Genomic DNA, 26,543 nt, shown 5'->3' with positions numbered 1-26,543 from the left:
GGAACAGCAATGGCAGGTATTCTTGGGAATAATGCACAAGGTGCACAATCAGTTCATCCCCCGGAGAAGGAAGGATTCAAAGGGGGGAAAGGGGCCACAGTGGTTGACAAAGGAAGTCAGAGATTGCATAGCATTAAAAAAAAGTATGACAGAGCTAAGGTGAGTGGGAAGACAGATGATTGGGAATTTTTTAAGGAACAACAGAACTTAACTAAAAAGGCAATATGGGGAGAAAAAATGAGGTATGAATGCAAGCTAGCCAGGAATATAAAGGAGGATAGCAAAAGTTTTTTTAGGTATGTGAAGAAAAAGAAGATAGCTAAGAACAATGTTGGGCCCTTGAAGAATGAATTGGGTGAAATTGTTATGGGAAACAGAGAAATGGCTGAAGAATTTAATAAGTACTTTAGATCTGTCTTCTCCAGGGAAGACACAAGCAATCTCCCAGATGTATGGATGGGCCAAGGACATAGGGTAACAGAGGAAATGAAACAGATTGACATTAGGAAGGAAACGGTGATGAGTAGACTGATGGGACTGAAGGCTAACAAATCCCCAGGTCCAGATGGTCTGCATCCTAGGGTACTAAAGGAGGTGGCTCTGGAAATTGCGGATGCATTGGTAATCATTTTCCAATGTTCCTTAGATTCAGGATCAGTTCCTGAGAATTGGAGAATGGCTAAAGTTATCCCACTTTTTAAGAAAGGAGGGAGGGAGAAAACAGAGAACTATCATCCTGTCAGCCTAACATCAGTAGTGGGGAAGATGCTACAGTCCATTATTAAAGATGAAATAGTGGCATATCTAGATAGCAATGATAGGATTGGGCCGAGCCAGCATCGATTTACCAAAGGCAAATCATGCTTGACTAATCTATTGGAGTTTTTCGAGGATGTAACCAGGAAGTTAAACAAGGGAGATCCAGTGGATGTAGTGTACCTCGATTTTCAGAAGGCATTTGATAAGGTCCCACATAGGAGATTGGTGGGTAAAATCAGAGCTCATGGCATTGGGGGGAAGATATTGACATGGATAGAAAACTGGTTGGCAGATAGAAAGCAAAGGGTAACGGTGAATGGGTGTTTCTCGGAATGGCAGGTGGTGACTAGTGGGGTGCCACAGGGCTCGGTATTGGGACCACAGCTGTTTACGATTTGCATCAACGATTTAGATGATGGCATTGAGAATAACATCAGCAAGTTTGCTGATGATCCTAAGCTAGGTGGCCGTGTGACATGTGATGAGGATGTTAGGAGAATTCAGGGTGACTTGGATAGGCTGGGTGAGTGGGCAGATACTTGGCAGATGACGTTTAATGTGAATAAGTGTGAGGTTATCCACTTTGGGAGTAAGAACAGGAAGGCATATTATTATCTGAACGGTGTAGAGTTAGGTAAGGGAGAAATACAAAGAGATCTAGGAGTCCTTGTTCATCAGTAACTGAAGGTGAATGAGCAAGTGCAGCAGGCAGTGAAGAAGGCTAGTGGAATGTTGGCCTTTATTACAAAGGGAATTGAGTACAAGAGCAAGGAAATCCTTTTGCACTTGTACAGGGCCCTGGCGAAACCACACCTGGAGTATTGTGTACAGTCTTGGTCTCCAGGGTTAAGGAAGGACATCCTGGCTGTAGAGGAAGTGCAGCGTAGATTCACAAGGTTAATTCCTGGGGTGTCCAGACTGTCTTACGCAGAGGGGTTAGAGAGACTGGGCTTGTACACACTGGAATTAAGGAGATTGAGAGAGGATCTGATTGCAACATATAAGATTATTAAGGGATTGGACAAGATAGAGGCAGGAAATTTGTTCCAGATGCTAGGAGAGTCCAGTACCAGAGGGCATGGTTTGAGAATAAGGGGTAGGTCATTTAGGACAGAGTTGAGGAAAAACTTCTTCTCCCAGAGAGTTGTGGGGGTGCAGAATGCACTACCTCAGAAGGCAGTGGAGGCCAATTCTCTGGATGCTTTCAAGAAGGAGCTAGATAGGTATCTTATGGATAGGGGAATCAAGGGATATGGGGACAAGGCAGAAACTGCCTTGATAGAAGATGATCAGCCATGATCTTAGAACAGCGGTGCAGGCTCGAAAGGCCGAATGGTCTACTTCTGCACCTATTGTCTAAATGGCCTAATTCTGCTCCTATATCTTGTGGCTTTTCAGCTTTCTGCTACTAGCTTTTTCTCCATTCCTTTGTCCTGTAAGTCTTACAGTGTGTTATATTCTATTTCAATTGGACCTCATCACCTGGAGAAAATTAAGTTTTTTTAAAAGGCAGTTGCTTTCCAGCTCCTTCTCTCACACCTACCTCATAGAAAAATGGATGACCCGCCATGTCAAAGATGTTAACTTTAATCTCCCGATCCCTCACCTGAACCCTAAGTGGACAAAAACAACAGTAAGCAGTTCAGCGTTATTATTCTGCAAAAAGCACCTGAAGCATTGATCTAGTATGCACAAAGAACACCATATCCAACACACTAAATGTTCAAAGTCTCTTCAGACTGCAGTCTGTACTTTACTAATATCAACTGTACATTTCAAGTTCAAATTTATTGCCATTCAACCATATACATATATATCCTGAAATGAAACCATGTTCCTCTGGACCAAGATGATCACAGTGCATTTAACTCAAACATAACATGTAAAGTAATATTACCCCAAATAAATAATTAATAAGGTGCATTTATGACACAAGTAAACAGTATAACAGCATTGGCACTTATGTGATGAGACCTGGATGGTGGCAGGGAGTTGAGTAGTCGTATGGCCTGGGGGTAGAAGCTGTTTCTCACCCGAGCAGTCCTTGTCCTAATGCTAAGTTATCTCCTGCATAGGGTGTCAAAGAGATTATTGGACAGATGGAAGGGATCACTGACAATTCCAAAGGCCCTAAATACCCACCACTCCTGATAAACATCTCTGATTGGCAGAAGAGGGACCCCAATGATTGTCTCAGCAGTCCTCATACAAAATGTGAGAGGAACTCAGCAGGTTAGACAGTATCTATGGAGAGGAATAAACCGACAAAATGCTGGGGGAAAGTTGTATAATGTTATTTCCAGCATACATGTTTAAAGAAGAATGAAGCAATTGTTACCCCAGATCAAATGCAGCATAAAAAATCCAATAAGATAAAGAACAGAATAATAAAAAAAACCACAAAACCACATAAAATACATAAGAAAGCTTACTATATGCATAAAATACACATAAGATTGATATGTGCACAAAGTGACATTATGCACAGGGCTATCTGTATACAAGGTGACTACCTGGAAATAATGAAATGGTGGTGGTTGGGGGGTGTGGAGGGGTCGGTTAGTGGGTGGAGGTGTTGATTAGCCTTACTGCTTGGGGAAGTAACTGTTTTTGAGTCTGATGACCCTGGTGTGGATGCTACTAGTCTTCTTCCTGATGGGAGTGGGGCAAACAGTCCACGGGCAGGGTGGGTGGTATCCATCATGATGTTACTGACCTTTCTCTGACACCTTCCCAACCCAAATTACTGAAGCTGGGGGAAATAACAGTTCACAATACTCACTTTGTAACTCCATAATCAATTCCAATAGTCGCCATGTATTTTGAGACAAATCGTTTTTCACAGTATCGCTTGATGATACAGCTCTGGAAAGATAGAATTACAGTTAACACCTGAAAACACAAGAGTCTGGAGAGCCCAGACTCAAATTAAAAGAAAAGATTAACTTTATTTGTCACATGTACATCAAAAGGTACAGTGAAGTGTATCATTTTGAATCAATGTAAATGAGTGAGGACAGTGCCGGGCAGCCTGCCAGCATCTCAATGCTCCTGGAACCACAACTCACTAACCCCAACCCAGGGGTCTTTACCCCAAAGGAAAGGAACGTGGTCACGGGAGATGGTACAAACACCTTATAGACAGTAGCACAATTGAACCCCAATCTAGCACTGTAAAACCATGTGCTAACTGCTATGTTACCGTAACTGAATTCCATTAGCTGATTTCACTCAGTATGCTAGAGTGATATGGAGAGCAGGAACAGCCCATCATTGCTCTCTGAGTCCATAAGACAGAGGAACACAATTAGGTTGTCACCTCTACTATCAGGTGTGGGTAAGTGTGCCCAATGAGGGAAGAAAACAGATGGTAAACCACAACAGCACATTAGTGCAAGGGATTTTATTTAGTGCCAGGTGGGAAAATGCAAAAGCTGCCCAAAAGTCGTGAAGAAAATTATTTAGATGCAGACAAATGAAAAAAAATGGATGCACAAAAATTTACAAATACACTGGGGTATTATCCGAGACACACTTAATCTTTAACTTTACAATATAAATCAATGTCTATTCACCAATCATCAACCTCTCCAGCAAAGCCAGACTGAAGGCTTAAATCTGCCTCCGCCTGGCCTGGAAAGACCAGGAAATTCTACTGTTAATCACGTTACTGCAGCATAATTATTTCAGATGCAGAAGTGCAACAATTTAAACATCATCCTAGTTTTAATCCACAGCAAACGTAGCCTATTAGCAGCATCAACAGAGCTCTACAAACTAAATAAAAGTATAGAAGGAATAAGCAGAGTAGCCATTGTCAGTGGCCAGAGTAGAAATGATAGGCTTTGGCTCAAAAGAGGCATCGGCTCTGTGTAAAGCGTCTGTTAAGATTTCTTTTTTGGGTTTTTACCCTCTCTTCCTGTACCATTTCAATGGCTGTGGTGTGCTCTTTATGCCAGATGTTGGAGAACTGGGAGCCCCAGAGCCTCCCAGGGAACTACAGCTGCATGAAGTGCATCCGGCTGCAGCTCCTCGAAGACCATGTTAGGGATCTGGAGCAGCAACCGGATGGTTGTATGGGAGAGTGAGGATACAATTGATCAAAGCTACAGTCACCCCGAAGTTGCAGGTGATGAGTAGCTGGGTGACTATTGGGAGAAATGGGAATAGACAGTTAGAGCAGAGCACCCCTGTGGCCATTCCCCTCAAAAACAAGTATACCACTTTGGATACTTTTGTGGGGGATGACCTCCCGGGAGAATGCCATGGTGACCGGGTTACAGGCACTGAGAATGGGTCTATGGGGCAGAAGGGAAAGAGAGAGAAGAAGGGAGCGGTAGTGATAGGGGACTTGATAGTGAGGGGAACAGACAGGAGGTTCTGTGGACGTAAACAGGACACCCTGATGGTATGTTGCCTTCCAGGTGCCAGGGTCAGGGATGTCTCAGATCGCATCCACAGAGCAGCCAGATGCCTTGTTACATATTGGTACCAATGACATAGGAAAGAAAAGCAATGAGGTCCTGAAAAGAGAATGTAGAGAGCTAGGTCAAAAGCTGAGAAGCAGGACCTCCCGCGTAGTAATTTCTGGATTGCTGCCTGTGCCATGCACCAGTCGGGGTAGAAACAGGATGATTTGGCAGATAAATGAGTGGCTGAGAAGCTGGTGCAGGGGGCAGGGCTTCAGGTTCTTGGATCATTGGGATCTCTTCTGAGGAAGGTATGACCTGTTCAAAAGTGATAGGTTGCATCTGAACCCAAGCAGGCCAATATTCTCACGGGCAGATTTGTTAGAGCTGTTGGAGAGGGTTTAAACTAACTTGGCAGGGGGTGTTAACTAGAGAGAAGGGATTCAGGTTAGGATGGATGGTAACAAAGTAAAGATACCATGGAGTCAGACTGTCAGGAAGGGCAGGCAGGTGATGGGACTTAGTTGCAGTCAACAGGCTGAGTATCAAATCATTAGGGATGCAGAGTCAGAAAGAACAGCAAATACGGTACTCAAGGTGTTGTATCTAAATGTACGTAGTATAAAAAATTAGGATGATCTTGTTACAATATTACAGATTGCCAGGTATGATGTAGGGGCCATCACTGAATCTTGGCTGAAGGATGGTTATAGTTGGGAGCTGAATGTCCAAGGTTACACATTATATCAGAGGGATAGGAAGCTAGGCAGAGGGAATGCTGTGGTTCTACTGGTAAAGAATGACATTAAATCAGTAGAAAGATGTGACATAGGTTTGGAAGATGTTGTATCCTTGTGGGTTGAGTGAAGAAACTGCAAGGGTAAAAGGACGTTGATGGCAGTGATATATCAGCCTCCCAACAGTAGCTGGGATGTGGATCACAGGTGTAACACCCTGGGAAAGGTTTCACTGCTGATGTAATGATTTCTCTGTAGCAGCAGTGTTTGAGTTATAATGGGGGCTTTGGAATGTGGATCGTCCAATGAGGGGAGTGTTTTTCTTTCTCGAGTGCCCGGAGGAGGTATTCGCGAGCTTTTGTTGGCGAGAGATGAAGAGAGAAGATGCGAAAAAGGAGAGCTCATAGACACGGGACGGAGTGGGCTTGAAGTGAGGGTCCAGGAGGCGATGATGCTCGGAGGATATCGATGGTGGACTGATAGATGGGAAACTGTGATCTCCAACGTGCACATTAGACTGTTTCATTCGAATGGTCCCTTTTTTTCTTGTTTTTCTTTACTAACCCTATAGTCAAATTAAGAATTATAAAGCTAAATCATTTAATTGCATATGGTGTACTGTCTGATATTTCATGGTACTGATCTGTAACAGGGTAACACATCACGCAGCATCCACACAAAACGAGATTTTTCACATTTGGCGAGGCTAGAGACAGCCTTCCCTAGACTAACATCACCAGCCGAACCTGAGGGTTACAATTGTGAGGGTATCATTCCGGGATTGATTTTGGTAGATGCTGTGTGATTGCCCTGCACATTGAACCAGTGGGTTGTGTGCTTCAGTCTGTGCTAGTATAGATGCTGCCGAGGTGGAGCAGTGGTGTGCATCCACGGGGTTACCAGTAACTAACGTGTGCGTGTTGAGTGGGGTAGATATTTGTACTCCGGATGAATTGTTAATTCGACTGTTAAAGTTGTCGGCAAAGTTATGATTGCAGGGCAGAACTTTGATAAAATGGTGAACATAGACCACATTTTACTGCAGACTAGCGCTGATGTAACAGCAGTGGAACTGCCTGGGCCGAATCGCAAGTCGAGTCTCCCGTAGCTGGGGGCTTCAAAGACAGGGTGCTCTCGTTTCTGAGGAGTGAGGGGAATGAACAGTCACATTTGGAATGTCTAATTAGTTCCCGTCCTGCCAGTGAGGAGTGAGAGTTCTGACTTGGCATCGGCCCTTACCTCTATGGCAAATAAATAGCCCAGTGCACAGGCAGAGGCTCCTAGTCATCGGAAGCTAAGAATATCCTTTGAATTATCCTCTGGAATAATGCCCAGCCCTAAAGAGAAAGAGGAGTATGAGGCTTGGGTGGAGCAGACCTCTCAGTTGTTAGATGAGTGGCAGTGCTCTGATGACATAAGGTGACAGAGATTGGTTGAGAGTTTGAGGGGGCGGGCTGCTGACATTGTGAGATGTGTGAAGTCCCGGTATCCCCAGCCAATTCTTCCAATTACATGGGAGCACTGGAAAATGAATTTGGCATGACAGCAAGCACAATGGAGATCATGACAGGATTTCAAAACGTGTCAGGAGAAGGGGGAGAAACTTACTGCCTACAGTTTTCAGCTGGACGCAGCTAAATCCCTTGCGACACAGAAGGGTCACTTAGGTGGCTGAGGTGGATCAGCAAAGAATGGACCAAATAGCAAATAGCCCAGTCCAATGACCTGATCGTTCGGGGTCTCCAACTGTCTCATAAGATGTGCCCCCCCCACATTTGTTGAGCTGATCAGAGAAGTATGGGAGGAGGAGAACGCATCGGAGGTGTGATCGAGCTCCATCAGCAGGGTACAGTCCTCAGTAGTAGCCCCTTGTGGTTAAGTGACCACAGCTAGCCCAACCCGGGGAGTAGTAAAGGAGATTGTGGCAGAGTTGAGCACTGAGACGTCCCGGTTGTTATCAGTGGGTGTGCCTTCCCCCCCCCCCCCCCCCCATATGATGGGACAGATAGAGAGGCGGACCCCCTAAGGGGACAGACTATGCAGAGGGCAGCAGGTGGCCGGGATTTCACGAGGAGAAGGGGCGGCTGGTATTGTCTGTTATATATATGGTGAAGAAGAGTACTTCAGGCAGAAGTGTGAGCGACAGGAAGCCCCTCGGAGAGTGAGCCTCCAGATACCTAAGCAGAGAGAAATGACAGAAAACTTAGAGGAGACCCAGTGAGGGAATGGTCTTGTGTCTCTGGGGATCCCAGCAATATATCAAGGAACCTCCGAAACCAAAAGACTCTATTCCAGAAGGCTTAATGGGGCATGCTCCAATATATCGCTACAGATAGAGGGAATTTATGCTAAAACCTTACTCAACGGGTCACATGTCATGTTGCTCTACCGTTCGTTTTACAACCAGTATCTGACGCATTAACCGTTGGCACCATTCAGTTCACCAGAGATCTGGGGTCTGAATTCTGATGATTATCCATACGATGGTTATGGAGAAGGCTGGGGAGAGCTTTCTGAGATCATTGTCCATTCACCTGGTGTTTTGAGCTGCATTTGAGGAATTGTGTGGCTCAAATACCAAATTTAGACGAGGGACTATGTGGTTCACCTAGTCAAAGCCAATTGTGTCATGGCCCGGGGAAGTAGGGAGAGTTAAGCAGACCCCCAAGTTTCCCGGAGTGCCTGAGGGCGAGGCTCTCTTGGTGAATGCTCCGTAAGACCACAAGGGGGAGTCAGGCTTTCCTGCTGGGGTACTGGTGAGGCCCGAACTGCAGAAGCCCTCGGTTGTACAGGCAAACAGGATGGCAATGATTGTCAGGAACACTGCAAAATGGGAGGTCAGCTTCAAGCAGGGGGGATGCCCCGGCGCGTTCCTGGTGACAGTAATGTCTAACGTCCCGGTGAGACAAGCCGGGGAGAAACCCCCTGAAAAGAGGAGCAAGTTGACCGCCGAGTCATCCAACTTCAGGAACTCCCTAGTACCTGGAAGAGGAGGTTGATACAGAAGATGTTTAAGCTGGAAGGTGTCTTTTCCACTGATGATTTTAATGTGGGTTGTTCCAAGAGCATTCATCTCTCTCTCTCTATCGAGGACACGCCGGTCAGGGAGAGGTCACGCCAAATGGTCACTGCAGAGGTGGAAGACATTTGGCAGCATTTGTGCAAGTTGAAGGAAGGTGGGATCATCACTGAGTTTCGAAGCCCCTATGTGTCCCAATAGTAGTGTCAGCAATGTTGGGCACATCGTCTCACTGGATAGAGTAGCTACAGATCCGTTTAAGATCAAGGTGATGACTACATGGTCAAGGTGCCAGACTGTGAGCATTCTGTGCTCGTTCCTCCGGTTCTGTGGTTATTATCGGAGGTTTGTTAAAGGCTAAGCAAAAGTGAGTCACCCGGTAAATCAGCTTCTGTGGTTACCCTCCCTTGGAAAAGAAAGGGAAGAGCACAAAAGGAGAGCAAGGTACAGAGTATCTTAGCCCTTCAGAGCCTTTGGGACCATACTCTGTGTGGTCTGACTAATACTTTACAAAACCTCAGCATTACATCCTTGCTTGAGAACCATGCATATACAAAGTAAGGAAAAAAATGTCAGGTCACATTATAATATACTATGGTCTACGAGTCATACTAGCCTGAGGAATTGGGGATATGAAAAAAATCATTTTGAACCTATGTAACCTCTGGCTAAAAGAATAATTGGGACTGAATAGGAATTCTGAACTGAAGTAAACTCTGTCTTCAGCAGTTAGCTAAGACAGGCTCATTACCAGTTCTCCTCGGCTGAGAGTTTGATAACATTGTACATTGTGCCCTCATTTGAGTAGGGGAGGAGGACTCACTGATAAGGACAGCAATGAACATCCATCTGTAATTAAGTCAGGGTCTAGCAAAGGGAATAACTGATAAGGACTGGACAGCACATCCGTCTGTAATTAAGCCTTGATCTAGCAGACTCTCTTATTTGTAACTAAGCTTCACACCAACAGACTTGGTGGGCGTACCAGTTCAAATGACATCTTGCAACAGTAATGTACATGGCTTACTATGTATAAATATACGGCCGTAACCGGAGAGAGGGGGCCCACTTGTCAGATGGTGGCAGTACTTGTTTGCCTTCCCTCTGACAACTGGCTCTCAAACTCCTGCAGGAGGGTACACAATAAACTGTTGTAACTACAAGAAGCAGGTCTCCCGAGTTTTATTCAGATTTGATTTTAACAGGCCCAGCCAAGTGTTTGGAAGAGGTTATGTTTAACCAGACCTCGTGTGATCCATCAACGACAAGAACTGCTGAGAATACTGAGACCTGAGATAGTCTGCATGGCTAGCCAAACTAGGCACAATACAGGATAAGAATACAGCCTATTGCACAGCCAAGCTGAAATGGGGAGTCAAAGACAATGTTGAACAGAGAGACTTGAAGTAAATGTACATGATTCCCTGATAGTGTGACACAGGTAGGGTAGCAAAGAAGGCATTTGACATGCCTGCCTTCATTGCCACAAGAGTTGGGAGTGTTATAACTGTACAAAATGATGATGAGATTACACATGAGAGTAACATGAGCAGTTCTGGTCGCTCCCACTAATCATCTACTTCTATTAAGCTTCTGGTGATGGACTACAACCCAGAATCAGAATCAGGTTTATTATCAGGTTTATTATTATGTGTCGTGAAATTTGTTAACTTAGCAGCAGCAATTCAATACAATACAAAATATGAAAGAAAACAAGTAAAGAAATAAATAAATCAATTACAGTATATCTACATTAAATAGATTAAAATCATGCAAAAACAGAATATATATTAATGTAACTCTGAATTTTTTAATGTGATGTAGGGTTCATGAGTTCAATGTCCATTTAGGAATCAGATGGCAATGGGGAAGAAGCGGTTTCTGACCCGCTGAGTGTCTGCCTTCAAGCCTCTGTACCTCCCTCCTGATGGTAACAATGAGAAATAACGGACACTGCCTTTCTGAGACACCACTCCTTGAAGATGTCCTGGCTAGTAACCAAGATGGAGCCAACTAATTTCACGACCCTCTGCAGCTTCTTTCAGTACTATGTAGTAGACCCCCCCCTACCAACCTCCCTCCCCCCCTCCAGTGATGCAGCCTGTCAGAATGCTCTACACAGTACATCTATAGAAGTTTTTGAGTGTTTTTGTTGACATTTCTTCAAACTCCTAATGATGTAGTCACTGTCTGGCTTACTTTATAGCTGCATCAATATGTTAGGACCAGGTTAGGCCCTCAGAGACCTTGACACCCAGGAACTTGAAACTGTTCACTCTCTCCACGAGGATTGGTATGTATTCCTTTGTCTTACCCTTCCTGAAGTCCACAAAAAGCTCTTTCATCTTAACTTTCTTTTTACAGTATTTTTATTTTATTCAGAAGAAAAAAAACAAGATTTACAGAGTGCAACACATAGATACATCTCAACATAAATTGTGTACATTCATATATTGTAATAAAATTGATTAAAATGTTATAGCATATCACACAAAGGTATACCACTCTGTAATCAAAAATTTAAAGATAGGTCATACATCATAAAAGAAATTTTTTATATGTAAAGGGGGTTTCTTTTTTCTTTGTTACTGTGTATGTAATCAAAAGGGCTTCTTTTGTTTTGTTAAAAGCAGGAGCGTTTCTTTGTTGCGAGAGAGTGCTGGGAGAATTGTATTCTTTTGTAAACCAAATGGGGATTAATGTTCTTTCTTCTGAGTATGTAAGCTTTTGTTGACGGGCTTTTGGGGAGATCGGCGCGAGGGGGTCGAGAGAGAGGACGCAATGCTGTAAGCTGGGCGAGGATCGGACCCCAAGCGGGGGTCTGAGGCCGGGAGGTACTCCGAGGAGGGGGGGGGGGATGAAGCTAGATGTGCTTGGTTGACCACTCGGAGGGTCCTGAGCTGTGAGTTGAGGAGTTTGGAGGGTCCTGAGCTGCGAGTCGAGGAGTTCGGAGGGGATCGAATGGTGGCCAGAAGACTTCAGAAATTGAGCTCCAACGGTTGTGCACGAAGTGGTTTGGACTTTGTTAAGTTTGGCGCCTTTTCTTTAATTTTTCTCTTCATATATACTGTATCGTTATTAATCACTTGGTTATAGTAACCTTTATAAATTGTACTCATTTAATCGCTTATGGTGTACAGCCCGTTTTTTTGGGTGAGCCGAGGACATCACACAGCATCCACACCAGCTGATTACCCAGTTTGGCGGGACCGAAGGCTGCTCCCCCAGACGGAAACAAGCTGAGCGAGCCTGAGGCGACCCAGGGGGTTACATTGTGGGGTGCTTGTCCGGGGTTGATTTCTGTGGAAGCTGTGTGATCACCCTCGTTAAATTATGTCTGCATCGAAGAGCTGGTGTGCCTTTGTGGGTGTGCGATTGCTGGTTATCACTGCGTGTGTGTTGGGTGGGGTGGCTGCTGTTGGTAGCCTGGAGGTCGTTGTTCGAGTTCCGACTAGTGCTGACGAAATGGTGGTGGGACCATGGGTTGTCCGTGCTGTTTGGGGAGTGAGGAGTGACAGGTTGGGATGTTTCAGCAGTGGTGGGCTCCGCCCGGTTGTTTGAATAATGTCCAGCCCTAAAGGGGCGGAGGAGTGGGCGGAGCGGAGCGGACCTCTCAGTTGTTGGGTGAGTGGCAGTGCTTGGCTGTGGAAAAGCGACAGAGATTGGTTGAAAGTTTGAGTAGGCGGGCTGGTGACTTTGTTAGAACTGTCGGGCGCAATTACCTCGAAGTGACCGCTGCCAGTTCTGGGAAAGTGTGGGAAAATGCGTGTGGTTTGACTGGAAGTCAAATGCCGCAGCTGGGGGGGCTTATCATATCCGTGGCAGGAGATTGGTGGGAAGTTTTTAGGGTATCCCTTTTTGCCCAGGGGGGCAGATAAATTGCTTGTGGTGCCAAGGGGATCTGTCAAGGGGAACAGTTGTTCCGTTGATTCGAGAGGTGTCGGGAAACTTAGGAGGCTCAGTGGGGGAACAGCTTGGGGTCACTGGGGGAGCACGTTCCCAGCAATGTACCAATGAACTCCCGAAAGGAGCAGACCCTATTCCTGAAGGCTTAGAGGGACCAAGCGCACAGGTGTTGTTACGGATGGATGGATGTCAAGTTAAAGCCATTCTCGGCACTGGGGCGCCGGTTAAGTTGCTGTACAGTTTGTTTTATAACCGTTATTGGAAGCATTTACCCTTGACAACATTGAGGGCACTGGAGGTTCGGGGTACCAGTGCCAGTGATTATCCAAACAACGGTTGTTGGTCAGTGAAAATGGAGTTCTTGGAGGCAAAAGTGGAGGTGACTGAGGTTCATGAATCATTAATGCTGATGTGTCCGGACCCTGTTGAGACGGGCAGCGTTTCTGTTCTGGAGAGAACCAATATCCTGCTGGTGCGCTTGGGGGCCTGCCCGGAGGAGGCGGGTGAGCGCTGTTTGGAGGCATTGTCGATGCACCCAGAGTTTCGAGCTGTTTCTGCCGGTACCGACTTCAAACAAGAGCCAGTGGTGGTACAGCCTGGGGGAAGTATCTGAAGGTGAGACCCTCTTAGTGGATGCTATGAAATACCACGAGGGAGGGGAGTTGACTGCTGAAGACACCTCGGAGAGAGAGAGGTTGTGGCGACTGGCCCCTACAGCCGTGGAAGACGTAGGCAGCGTGTGTGTGGATTATATTGCGCTGAAGAGGCGCACTGTCAGTGACCAGAATACGGCCCTGAGGGCCGAAGAGGCGATGGCCTATCTGAGTGGTGCGATGTGGTTTAAGGTGCTGGATCTGAGGAGTGGATGTTGCCAGATCCCGATGAGTGGGGCCGACAAGGAGAAGACAGCCATTATAAATTCCCTAGGAGTCTTTGGGTCTGAAAAGATGCCACAGGGCATATCTGGAGCCCTTGCAACCTTCCTGCGGGGCAGGTGGAAGACCACAGGGGATGTGGAGGCGTTTGGAGTTTTGGTATATGTGGATGATCTCTTGGTATTTGGATTTGCCTCAGGAGAATATGAAGTGAGGTCATTGCAGGAGCAGCTGAGAACTACCAAGTTAAAGTGTTTTCTGGACACGTGCCAGGGCTGGCGAAGGTCGCAGCTCGTGAGTGACTGTCTCTACGGAATCAAGTTTGAAATGAAGACGGAGAGACTGGAGAAAGTGATCTGGAACCATTCGGAAGACTTACAAGTTGGGGAGAATGAAGAAAGTTGTCTGACTGAGGGTAATAGCAAACTGAGAACCCGGAGAGGGGAGTTTGCGGAGGTGAAGAAATTACGGACAAATCTCAGAAGAGAGAAGCGGAAGCTTGAAGGGAACCTGAAGATGACCATCGACAGTTCAAATGAAGTGCAAAACCTGAAAGTTGATCTGGAAGAAGTCATGAGGAAGAAAAAGCTGGAGAGAAGTGCAGTGAATACTGAACAGGAGGCTGAAGATACTGCGGGAGCAGTGCAGGCCATGTGTTTCCGTTTGGAGAAGATCAAACAGCAGCTACCGATCACAGAAATGAGGAAGAATACAGATTTGATGGATGATGTGCTGGATGTGTGGTACATGCTGCCTTTTGCTGACTTTTCCTCGATTGAGGAAGAGACCTTTGGCCCTTCTCCCATTGAGTCAGGTGTAGCGGGGAGGGTTAGCTGTGTGCAGTGTGGGGCATGAGTGAGAGGTTGAGAGAGGAGTTGGTAGTGGGCCCAAGGTATCCCCAGTTGTGTCCAAGCCTGAAGGGTTTAGGTGAGGGGGTACGGAGGTCTCAGAAGGGTTAGGGAACTCCCAGAAAGTTGGCCTAAGTAGTGCCTGAGGAACAGGGCATGAGGTTTACTGTGTGGGGAGGAGATGTCACTGTTTGTGCTTGGGTTACGGTGTGTTGGCAGGAAAGGTGGCGAGTTATTTAGTAGTCATGAGGACAAGATTTTTATTTGGTGGGGGGAGAGTGTAAAGAGGTTTCTTCTTTTTTCTTTGTTACTGTGTATGTAATCAAAAGGGCTTCTTTTGTTTTGTTAAAAGCAGGAGCGTTTCTTTGTTGCGAGAGAGTGCTGGGAGAATTGTATTCCTTTGTAAACCAAATGGGGATTAATGTTCTTTCTTCTGAGTATGTAAGCTTTTGTTGACGGGCTTTTGGGGAGATCGGCGCGAGGGGGTCGAGAGAGAGGACGCAATGCTGTAAGCTGGGCGAGGATCGGACCCCAAGCGGGGGTCTGAGGCCGGGAGGTACTCCGAGGAGGGGGGGATGAAGCTAGATGTGCTTGGTTGACCACTTGGAGGGTCCTGAGCTGCGAGTCGAGGAGTTCGGAGGGGATCGAATGGTGGCCAGAAGATTTCAGAAATTGAGCTCCAACGGTTGTGCACGAAGTGGTTTGGACTTTGATAAGTTTGGCGCCTTTTCTTTAATTTTTCTCTTCATATATACTGTATCGTTATTAATCACTTAGTTATAGTAACCTTTATAAATTGTACTCATTTAATCGCTTATGGTGTACTGTCTGTTTTTGGGCGAGGCGGGGACATCACACAGCATCCACACCAACTGATTACCCAGTTTGGCGGGGCCGAAGGCTGCTCCCCCTAGACAAGAACAAGCTGAGCGAGCCTGAGGTGACCCAGGGGGTTACATATATAAAAAAGTCAACCCCCTGCCAACTACCAAAGAAAAAAGCTGATGGATGATAATGGATAATTAGAAAAAAAACATTCACTTAAGAAGAGAAGATAAAAATATACATAAAAGTCTGTGCGCTTTTAAGCTTTATAAATTGGAAAAGTAATTTAGGAAAGGTCCCCAGTTATCATAAAAAGATTGTTTTGAATTTAAGACTGAGCAGCGGATCTTCTCTAAATTCAAATAAGACATAATATCACGTTGTGGCGACCCATTTCCTGGCACATCCGAACCGGCTCACAATTAGCCAGCTTTCCAGCTAAGGGAGATAGCCTACGGGAGTTTGTGAGCACAGAGCTTTGGAGCCTCTGCTCCACGGGGGCCAGGTTGAGGGAGGCTTAAAAGTGAGGCTGAGGATTTCGAATAAAATTTTTTCTTCGACTGCAGTTACCGACTCCGTGTCGTAATTTTAGCGCTGCATGTAGCACGCCGCTACAATTGGTGACCCCGACGGTCCAAACGATTTTTGGACCAGAAATGACCGACGCCGCCTCTGTTCATGCGGTTTCATTGAAACTGCCGGGTTTCTGGACACAGCGACCGAACCTATGGTTCCAGCAAGCCGAAGCCCAATTCCACGTTCGCCAGATCACCTCAGAAGACACCCGCTACTACTACGTGGTGAGCTCCCTCGACCAGGACACAGTGGCCCAGGTCGCGGAGTTCGTACAGTCGCCCCCAGCAGACGGCAAGTACACGGAATTCAAAGCCCTGCTCCTCAGGACTTTCGTACTCTCACGCTGCGAGCGGGCTGCCCGTTTACTGCACCTGGATGGCTTGGGCGACAGACCTCTTTCGGCTTTAATGAATGAGATGTTGTCTCTGGCCGACGGACACACACCCTGCCTCATGTTTGAGCAGGCATTCCTGGAGCAGCTGCCCGAGGACATATGCCTGCTGCTGTCCGACGCGGATTTCAGTGACCCCCGGAAGGTGGCAGCCCGGGCGGACTTGCTGTGGAACGCCAAAAAAGTGAGCGGGGCGTCCATCGCACAGATCTCCCAGCCTCGCTCACAGCAGCAAACCAGTCCAGGCCCGGCCGCAGAGCCCGCCAACCCCAGGCCCAATGAACACTGGTGCTTCTACCACCAGCGGTGGGGTGCAGAAGCCTGCCGTTATCGCCTGCCCTGCAAGTTCCCGGGAAATGCCAGGGCCAGCTGCCGCTGATGGCTACGGCGGCTGGACATCGGGATAGCCTCCTGTATGTGGGGGACAGAAGGTCGGGACACTGGTGCCGAGATCAGCGTTTTACCTCCGACGAGTTACGACACCCGCAGCAGGGCACTGGGCCCCCCCCCCCCCCCCCGAGCACAGAGCTTTGGAGCCTCTGCGCCACGGGGGGCAGGTTGAGGGCTTAAAAGTGAGGCTGAGGATTTCGAATAAAGTTTTTCCTTCGACTGCAGTTACCGACTCCGTGTCGTAATTTTAGCGCTGCATGTAGCACACTGCTACAACGTAGCCATTGAAGATGTGTAGGAGGGGTAGACTCCTTCCAGTTAAGCAAGATTGCTCTCCTTGCTAAAAGAGAGGTAAAAACTAAAACCTGTAGGTTAGGAGTATTTAAAGTTATATCTTCATTTGCAATAACACCAAACAAGGCAGTAAGAGGATTTGGGTCAAATTGGACCCTAAAAAGTTGTGAGAAGGTATGGAATTCTTCCCGCCAAAACTCAGCAGAATTGCATTTATTACAAAGTGGAGAAACGTTGGTACAAAAACTGGACAGCTTCTGTTTAGAAATGTAAGCTCTATGAACCACTTTAAATTAGGGAAGAGAATGATGAGCACAGAAAGATGATTTATTAACCCGTTTAAGAATTTTATTCCATCTTTCATCAGAAATCTGACAATCTAGGTAATCCTCCCAAGCTTTTTTTATTTTATCTAAAAAGACTTGTCTAGAATCAATCAACAAGTTATAGATACCAGTAATAGAACCATTAACAAAAGGTTTTAAATTTAAAAGATCGTCCAGTAAATTTTTATCAGGACCTATAGGAAAAGCAGTTAATTGGAAACGTAAGAAATCTCTAATTTGAAGGTATCTGTAAAAATGTGTTTTTGGGAGTGCAAATTTAGTTGACAATTGGTCAAATGAAGCAAGAGATCCTGAGATAAACAGGTCCCAAAAACACTTAATACCTAGTTCATCCCAATCTTTAAAGACTTTGTCAGTCATGGAAGGCATAAAAAAAATTAAGGAAAATGGGAGATGATAATGAAAAATTTGCTAAACCAAAAATTTTTCCTTAAACTTTGCTTAACAATTATATTATCTGTTGTTTTATTTGCTGAAAAAGAAGGGTATGATCCAAGGACAGAGAAAATAGAAGATTTTTTTTACAGAATTAACTTCTAAGGCGACCCATGATGGGCAATCTTTACGATAAATATAATAGGACCAAAAAGTAATATTCCTTATATTGGCAGCCCAATAGTAAAACTGGGTAGGGCTAATCCACCCATCTCTTTATTTCTTTGTTGGTAAACTTTACTTAAACAAGCTTGTTTATTACTCCAAATACAAGATGTTAAAATTGAATCTAAAGAATCAAATATAGGTCTTAAGAATAAAAATTGGTAAAGCCTGAAAAAGATATAAAAACTTAGGAAGAATCTTCATTTTAATCAAATTAATTCGGCCAATTAGCGATTAAAAAAAAGAGGAGACCATTTAGAAAGCGTCTTTTTCACATAATTCATTAAGGGGTTTAAGTTTTCTTTAAATAAGTTTTTAGTAATTGTTACACCTAGATATGTAAATTGACTTGTAACAACTTGGAACAGAAATTTGGCATTTGATGACATTAGGTCATTTAAAGGAAATAGCTCACTTTTATGTAAGTTCAGCTTATATCCTGAAAAAAACTAAACTGGGAAATTAAAGAAAGAACCGAAGGTAAAGAAGTTTCAGTGTAAGAGACAAACAGTAAAATAGCTCTTTCATCTTGACATTGAGTGCAAGGCTGTTGCTGCGACAACACTCCACTAGTTGGTATATCGCTCCCCTGTACATACTCTTCTCTCCATCTGAGATTCTACCAACAATGGTTGTATCATCAGCAAACTTATAGATGGTATTTGAGCTATGCTTATCCACACAGTCATAGGTATAGAGAGTAGAGTAGTGGGCTAAGCACACACCCCTGAGGTGCACCTGTGTTGATCATCAGCGAGGAGGAGATATTATCACCAATCTGTACAGACTGTGATCTTCCAGTTAGGAAGTTGAGGATCTAACTGCAGAGGGAGGTACAGAGGCCCAGGTTCTGTAACTTATCAATCAGGATTGTGGGAATGCTGGTGCAAAATGCTGAGCTATAGTCAATGAACAGTTCTCTTAACGGGTGACTGGAAAATTGCAAACGTTACTCCGCTATTTAAGAAGGGTGGGAGGCAGCAGAAAGGAAACTATAGACTTGTTAGCCTGACATTAGTGGTTGGGAAATTGTTGGAATCGATTGTTAGGGATGAGATTATGGAGTACCTGGCAGCACATGACAAAATAGGCCAAAGCCAGCATGGTTTCCTGAAAGGAAAATGCTGCCTGACAAACCTACTGCAATTCTTTGAGGAATTTACAAGCAAGGTAGACAAAGGAGATGCTGTAGACGTGGTGTACTTGAATTGTCAGAAGGCCTTTGACAAGGTGCCGCACATGAAACTGCTTAGCAAGCTAAGAGCCCATGGAATTACAGGGAAGTTACGAGTGTGGGTGGAGCATTGGCTTGTCAGCAGAAAACAGAGAGTGGGAATAAAGGGATCCTATTCTAGCTGGCTGCCGGTTACCAGTGGAGTTCCACAGGGGTCGGTGTTGGGACCGCTATTTTTTATGATGTACGTCAATGATTTGGACTACAGTATTAATGGATTTGTGGCTAAATTTGCCGATGATACAAAGATAGCTGGAGGAGCGGGTAGTGTTGGGGAAACAGAGATCCTGCAAAGAGATTTAGATAGATTAGGGGAATGGGTAAAGAAGTAGCAAATGAAATACAATGTTGGAAAGTGCATGGTCATGCACTTTGGTGGAAGAAATAAATAGGTAGACTATTACTTAGATGGGGAGTTAATTCAAAATGCAGAGATGCAAAGGGACTTGGGAGTCCTTGTGCAAGATACACTAAAGGTTAACCTCCAGGTTGAGTCAGTGGTGAAGAAGGCGAATGCAATGTTGGCATTCATTTCTAGAGATAAAGAATATAAGAGCAGGGATGTGAAGTTGAGGCTCTATAAGGCACATATGAGACCACACTTAAGAGTATTGTGTGCAGTTTTGGGCTCCTTATTTTAGAAAGGGTATACTGGAGAGGGTTCAGAGAAGATTCACGAGAATTATTCCAGGAATGAAACAGTTACCGTATGAGGAACGTCTGGCAGCCCTTGGGCTATATTCCCTGGAGTTCAGGAGAATGAGGGGGGAATCTCATAGAAACATTCCAAATATTAAAAGACCTGAACATATTAGATATGGCTCAGTTATTTCCCATGGTAAGGGATTATAGGACAAGAGGGCATGACTTCAGGATTGAAGGACATCCTTTTAGAACTGAGATATGGAGAAATTACTTTCAGCAGAGGGTGGTAAATCTGTGGAATTTGTTGCCACGAGTGGCTGTGGAGGGCAAGTCATTGATAGATAGTTTCTTGATTAGCCAGGGAAATCGGGGTATGGGGTGAAGGCAGGGGAGTGGGGTGACTAGAAGAATTGGATCAGCCAATGATTGAATGGCAGAGCAGACTCAATAGGCTGAATGGCCTACTTCTGCTCCTATATCTTATGGTCTAACCCTGACAAAGGTCTAAGGCTGTGCGGAGAGCCATTGAGATTGTGTCTGCTGTTGACCTATTGTGGCAATAGGCAAATTGCAGTGGGTCCAGGTCCTTGCCGAGGCAGGAATTCATTCTAGTCAAGCCTGACCTCTCAAAGCATTTCATCACTGTAGATTTGTGTGCTACTGGGTGATAGTCATTAAGGCAGCTCAAATTATTCTTCTTAGGCACTGGTATAATTGTAGCAGTACCCTGACATCCTTCTGTAAAATGACTTGATACAATTTTGAATTTATTCTTCCCTTAATGATTGCAAGCTGTCCAGCCCCTGAGGCAACAAAGCAGCCCCAAACTATGATGCTCCTTCCACTGTGCTTCACAGTTGAGATGAGATTTTCATGCAGTGTCGTTCCTCCCCCAAACATGGCAATGTGCATTACTGCCCAAAATTCAATTTTTGTCTCACTTGTCTAGAGAACATTGTCCCAGAAGCATTGTAGAACATCCAGGTGCAAACTTGAGAAGTGCAGACATTTTTTTTGGAAAGCAGTGGTTTCCTCTGTGGTGTCCTTCCATGAACACCATTCTTGTTCAGTGTTTTCCTTATAGTGGATACATGAACAGAGGCTTTAACAGGCCTTTTGCTGTCACCCTTGTGTTCTTTTTCACTTCATTCAGCATTGCATTTTTGCTCTTTGTGTGATCTTTGCGGGATGCCCTAGGGTGAGTAGCAGCACTACTGAATTTCCTCCATTTGTAGACAATTTCTCTTACTGTGGACTGATAAACACTCGAGTCTTTAGAAATGAAGCCTTTTCCAGCTCCGTGCATCTCTACAATCCTTCTTCTAAGGGCCTCTGAAAGTTGTTTTGATCAAAGCATGGTGTACCTGACTACAAATAGCTTCTGTAGAAGGCACTACCCCAGAGGTTCACATACTTTTTTGAAACCAGACTGTGATTGTTTAAATTGGGCACTCAGTATTGACAAGAAGAAATACAATCATTTGTGTGTTATTAGTTTAAGCAGGTGTGTTTGTCTATTGTGACTTTGGTGAAGATCAGACCACATCTTATCAGTAATTAATGCAAAAACCAGGCAATTGCAAAGGGTTCACAAACTTTTTCTTGCAACTGTACATGGATGGAAGGGGGATAGAGGGCTATATAGTCCAGGTGCAGGTTGATGATACTAGGCAGAATAATAGTTCAGCATGGACTAGACAGGAGGAAGAGCCTCTTTCTGTGCTGTAATGATCTTTTGTTGTAATGGCCGTTGTCTTAGTGAACAGAGTTAGAGTGGTGATCTTGACGCAAGGAGAGGCTTCAGGTAGAAATAGCAAAGTAAAAGGTCTATGTTATTTTTTTTCCTTCCCTTCTTTATATCTACTCAGCTAAGACAATAGAGATGCCAGGCAGGATATTTTAATGCTCTTCTTGTGGGAACTGGGAAGGCAGACAACTTTGAGAAGTGCATCCAGCTGCAGCTTCTAACAATCAGCATTGAGGAGTTGGATCTGGAACTGGATGAAATCCGGATCATTTGGGAGGCTGGGGGTGACAGATGGACAGAGAAAGAGGTAGTTACACCTAAGATGCAGTACACAGGACTCTGGGTGGCATTCAGGAAGGGGAAAAGAGTTAAAGAGCTAGTGCAGAGTACCCCCTGTGGCCATTCCCCTCAACAACAGGCAGTGATGTATGTGAGGAATTCATTGCCACCTGCAACTGTGGAAGCAAAGTATATTTAAGGCAGAGGTGGTTAGATTCATGATTGGTTAGGGCGGGGGTCGGCAACCTGCGGCTCCCGAGCCATTTGTGGCTCTTTCACCTCTGTGCTGCGGCTCCCTGTGGCTTTGGGAAATAATTGGTCAGTATTTAATTAAAATGTATTTTATGTTAGTTTGTTAGCTTTTGAAATGTAATTATGGTGATCTTGTACAACCTAAGTGTAGCGACACATTTCCTGCCACATCATAAAACGGCTCACAATTAGCCAGCATTCCGGCTAAGGGAGATAGCCTACGGGGGTTTGTGAGTACGCGTCTTTTGCAGCATCTGCGTCCATGGGGGCTGGGTTGAGGGAAGCTGAAAAGCAAGGCTGTTTAGTTCGAATAAAGCTATCTTTGACTGCAGTTTACTGACACCGCTACAACGTGTTTTTATCGCTGGCTGTCCAGACGGAAGGTGCTGAAACGCTTTGTCGCGTGTCTGGAAGAAGTGAAAACTTTCCTGGGCAGCAAAGGGCTCACCTTTCCTGAGCTGGAACAGCCAGAGTGGCTGGAAAAGCTACACTTCATGGTAGACATGACAGCGCAGCTGAACACGCTGAACACAGCTCTTCAGGGGAAAGGACGTACAGCCCTGCACATGTTGGAGGATGTTTTGGCATTCGAGCGCAAGTTGACAGTGCTTGCCAGAGATTTACAGAAAGGCACTTTGTCTCACTTCCCCAATTTGAGAGAGTTCAAACAAGGTCACGACATGATAATTTCGGAGTATTTACATTCTGCAATCATCGCAATGCAAACATCGTTTGGGAAACGCTTCTGCGAGTTCAGAGAGGAAAAAAACACATTATCCTTCCCGGTCACTCCCTTAAGCATCGATCCTTCCCTACTGAATACGACTGCATTGGCAGGTGTGAGTCAACCTGATCTTGAGATGGAACTGGCCGACATAGCCGACAAAGACATATGGGTGTCCAAGTTTAGACGCTTGACAGCAGACCTTGAAGATGTTGCCCGTCAGAAGGCCGTTCTTGCTCAGAAACACAAATGGAGTGATATTGAAAACCTCACAGATGACAGCTTGCGATCCTGTGTAAAGATGAAGGTGACATCATACAGCCCTGATGTGCAGACGCTGTGCGCTGAGGTTCAGGAGCAGAAATCCCATTAACCAAGTATGATAAATATTTTAATTGCCTATTATTTTACTTATATTCATATTTTTTCATTGTTCAGTGAAATAGTCCTTTCATTTTTCAGGATGACAGCTGGCTGACGTTATTTTTGGTTTGCTGCTGGCGGAAAATTTAAGTTCGGCGTTTTTCATAAATACAAGAAGGACTCAAATAGACATTGAATATTTTACTTAAAAGTAACTTTCAACCCAACGTCTTTTTTTCGGAGTTCAAAATGTTTTTGTTGCATGCAGAAATGTAATTTTGTTTTCTCTGCAGGAGTTCATCAATTTCATAAATGCAACACATTATAGTTTGTTTATACATAGCATAAAGGCAAAAAAAACGTTGTATGCAGTGTTATTTCATTTTAAATGTCAAACGGGTTTTGCGGCTCCCAGTGTTTTCTTTTCTGTGGGAAACGGGTCCAAGTGGCTCTTTCAGTGGTAAAGGTTGCTGACCCCTGGGTTAGGGCATGAAGGAATATGGGGGGGGGGGGGGGGCGGGGAAAGAGACAGGAGATGATACCATAAGATACAGGAGCAAAATTTGGCCCATTAAATCCAATTTTTCTCTTAGCCCCAATCTCCTGCTTTCTCCCTGCATCTCTTCATGCCCTGACTAATCAAGAAGTCTTAAATTACATAAAGACCTGGCCTTTATAGCTGCCTATGGCGAAGAATTCCACAGATTCACCACTCTCTGAAAGAAATTCCACCTCATTTCCGTTCTATGGAACATGTCATCTGTAGAAATTCTCTAATGACTCAGCAATAGTATGGTGTAAAAAAGGGAGGATGGGAGGATGAATACAGATCCCTGGAGGAAGTCTTTGTCAAATAGTACAAGCTGAGTCATCTGCAGCTCAACAACAGTAAGACAAAGGATATGTTGATGGACTAAGCCTGCACTGCTCCCGGTTACTATTGATGGTGAGGACATGGAAGTGGAACAGACAGGAGGTTCTGTGGGCAAAAATGAGATTTTTAAATGGTACGCTGCCTCGCTGTGCCAGGGTCCAGGATATCTCTGATTAAGTCCTCAGCATTCTTAAGTGAGAGGGTGAACACCCAGAGTCATCATCCATGAAGGTACCAACGGCATGGGTAGGACGAGTTGTCGTCGTCGTCGTGGCTATCCCTCGAGATCGAGGATGATAGTCTTTGTTCTGTTTCCACAGAGCGAAGATGCCTGTGCATATATTTGTTTAACGTGTACTTGATGTTGCACTCCAAGAAGCACACGATACTTCACAAATCAACCAACTGATTCCAATGGCATGGAAACCATGACAATTGGAGCTGATGGATTTGTTGCAGCTTACATCTGCCTTCACAGCCGTTGAGTTTGAAGTAACTTTGACCACCTGTTCCACCGTTGAGGTCTTGGTTGAATTGTTCTTTGTCAGGGACCTCACCCTTGACCTTACCCCTATGGGTGACCCTACCAGGAGCACAGCTCCAGACAGCATCGCTCTCGGGATCTCAGGACCACACAAGCTTCACCACCACGACAAGGTGACAATCCACGGAGAAGGGTAGGACAAGTGATGAAGTTCTGCACAGGCTGTTCAGTGAGTTACGTGCTAAGTTAAAGGGCAGGAACTCCAGGGTTGTGATCTCAGGATTGCTACCCGTGTCACGTGCAAGTGAGGTCAGAACTAGTAAGATTATACAATTTAATATGTGCTAAAGAGTTGGTGTAGGAGGGAGGGCATATGATTTTTGGATCATTGGGCTCTCTTCCAGGGAAAGAGGGATGGTTTGAACCTGAACTGGAGGGGGACTAGTATCCTAGCGGGAAAGTTTGTTAATGCTGCACAGTGGAGTTTAAACTGGAGTTGCAAGAGATGAGAACCACAGTGCCAGAACAGTTAGTGGAGTGGTTGTAGAGGTAGATGTTAGTAAGACCTCAAAATTAGGTTGAGCATGGTGTGACTAATATCCTGAGCTGCATATATTTCAATGCAAGAAGTATCATCAGAAAGGCAGATAATAGTACTGAAGTTGAAGTAGCTGGCTTACAAACAGAGGCAACGTGTAGTGAGGAAAGGCTATTGATAGGGCAAAATTACAGACAACAGGATGACTTGCATCGTAAAAGCAGACAAAATCAAAAAGGGTGAAACAGGACTGAAGGTGTTGAATGTATGCTACGCACCTTGGCCCCAGAGGAACCTGTCCCATTCAACTGTATCCGTGTATGGTTTGAATGATAATTAAACATTGATTGAAGTACAGCGCAGAGGCAGTAGAAGCACTCCCACAAAAGTCCAGCAAAGAGCTTTAAAAATCTGGTCTCCATAAAAGAGGGGTACCGTCCAGCGAAGCAGTCATCATAGGAAAGGTCTGAATCAGAGTAGTAAGGCTTTGGCCCAGCAGGCTTCCACAAGAACAGGCGGAGGCAAGGTAAGTAGATAAGTTCATTCCTTAAAACAACACACACAAATGGCTTTTTGTGTGTGTTGTTTGAATTTCCAGCATCTGCAGATTTCCTCGTGTTTGCTCCTTAAGTTCATTCCTTATTGTACTTTTTTCTTATTTAACTCTTGAGTGAATAGAGGATATGTCTACAGGACCAGAGTTCTGTTCAAGGTGTCAAATGTGGGCTTTTGGGGAGACTACCAGCCCCCTGACGGCCACTCTGCACTAGGTACATCGAGACACAGCTCCTTTGAGACTGTTAAGAAACTGGAGCTGCAGCTCGATGACCTTCAGCTTGTTAGGGGAAATGAAGCAGTGACAGACAGGAACTACAGAGAGGTAGACACTCCAAGGCTACAGGAGACAGATAGATGTCAAGAAAGGGAAGGAAGAATGTCAGATAGTGGAAAGCACCCATGTCCATCCCACTCAACAATAAGTACTCCATTTTGAATACTGTTGGGGGAGTGGGAGAAAACGACCTACCTGGGGGAAGCAACACTGATCATGCCTATGGCACTGAATTTGGCCCTGTGGCTCAGAAGGGTAGGGAACTGAAGAGGGTGGCTGAATAGGGCACTGAATAGTTGGGGGACAGACAGGCGAGGATGCTAAAAAGAAACACGGATGGTAGTTTGCCTCCCAGGTGTCAGGATCTGTGACATTTCTGAATGTGTCTACAATATCCTGAAAAGGGAGGGTGAGCAGCCAGAAGTCGTGGTATATATTATTATCAATAACATAGGTAGAAAAAGGGAGGAGGTCCTGAAAACAGAATCCAGGGTGTAAGGAAGGAAGCTGAGAAGCAGGACCTCAAGGGTAGTAATCTTGGGAATGTTGCCTGTGCCACGTGACAGTGAGGATAGGAATAGAATGAGCTGGCAAA

The 26,543-nt window shown here is 45.1% G+C and overlaps 1 protein-coding gene across 3 annotated transcripts in view; it reads right to left on the bottom strand.

Annotated features, from left to right (window-relative positions):
* Positions 1-26,543, bottom strand: part of dnajc27 (DnaJ (Hsp40) homolog, subfamily C, member 27) — a 77,360-nt gene that overhangs the window by 40,490 nt on the left and 10,327 nt on the right. For all 3 annotated transcript variants that reach the window (XM_059985418.1, XM_059985419.1, XM_059985417.1), the window contains exons 2-3: positions 3,542-3,624; positions 2,303-2,372 (exon numbers count right to left, since the gene is read on the bottom strand). In XM_059985418.1, the coding sequence (XP_059841401.1) occupies positions 2,303-2,372; positions 3,542-3,624 (153 nt within the window). The remainder of the gene's footprint in view (positions 1-2,302; positions 2,373-3,541; positions 3,625-26,543) is intronic.

The sequence above is a fragment of the Hypanus sabinus genome, chromosome 12 (genome assembly GCF_030144855.1).
Source record: "Hypanus sabinus isolate sHypSab1 chromosome 12, sHypSab1.hap1, whole genome shotgun sequence".
In the NCBI taxonomy this organism is placed as follows: Eukaryota; Metazoa; Chordata; class Chondrichthyes; order Myliobatiformes; family Dasyatidae; genus Hypanus; species Hypanus sabinus.
The sequence above is the reverse complement of the archived record's forward strand: the minus strand, read 5'-3'. Positions and strand labels throughout refer to the sequence as shown.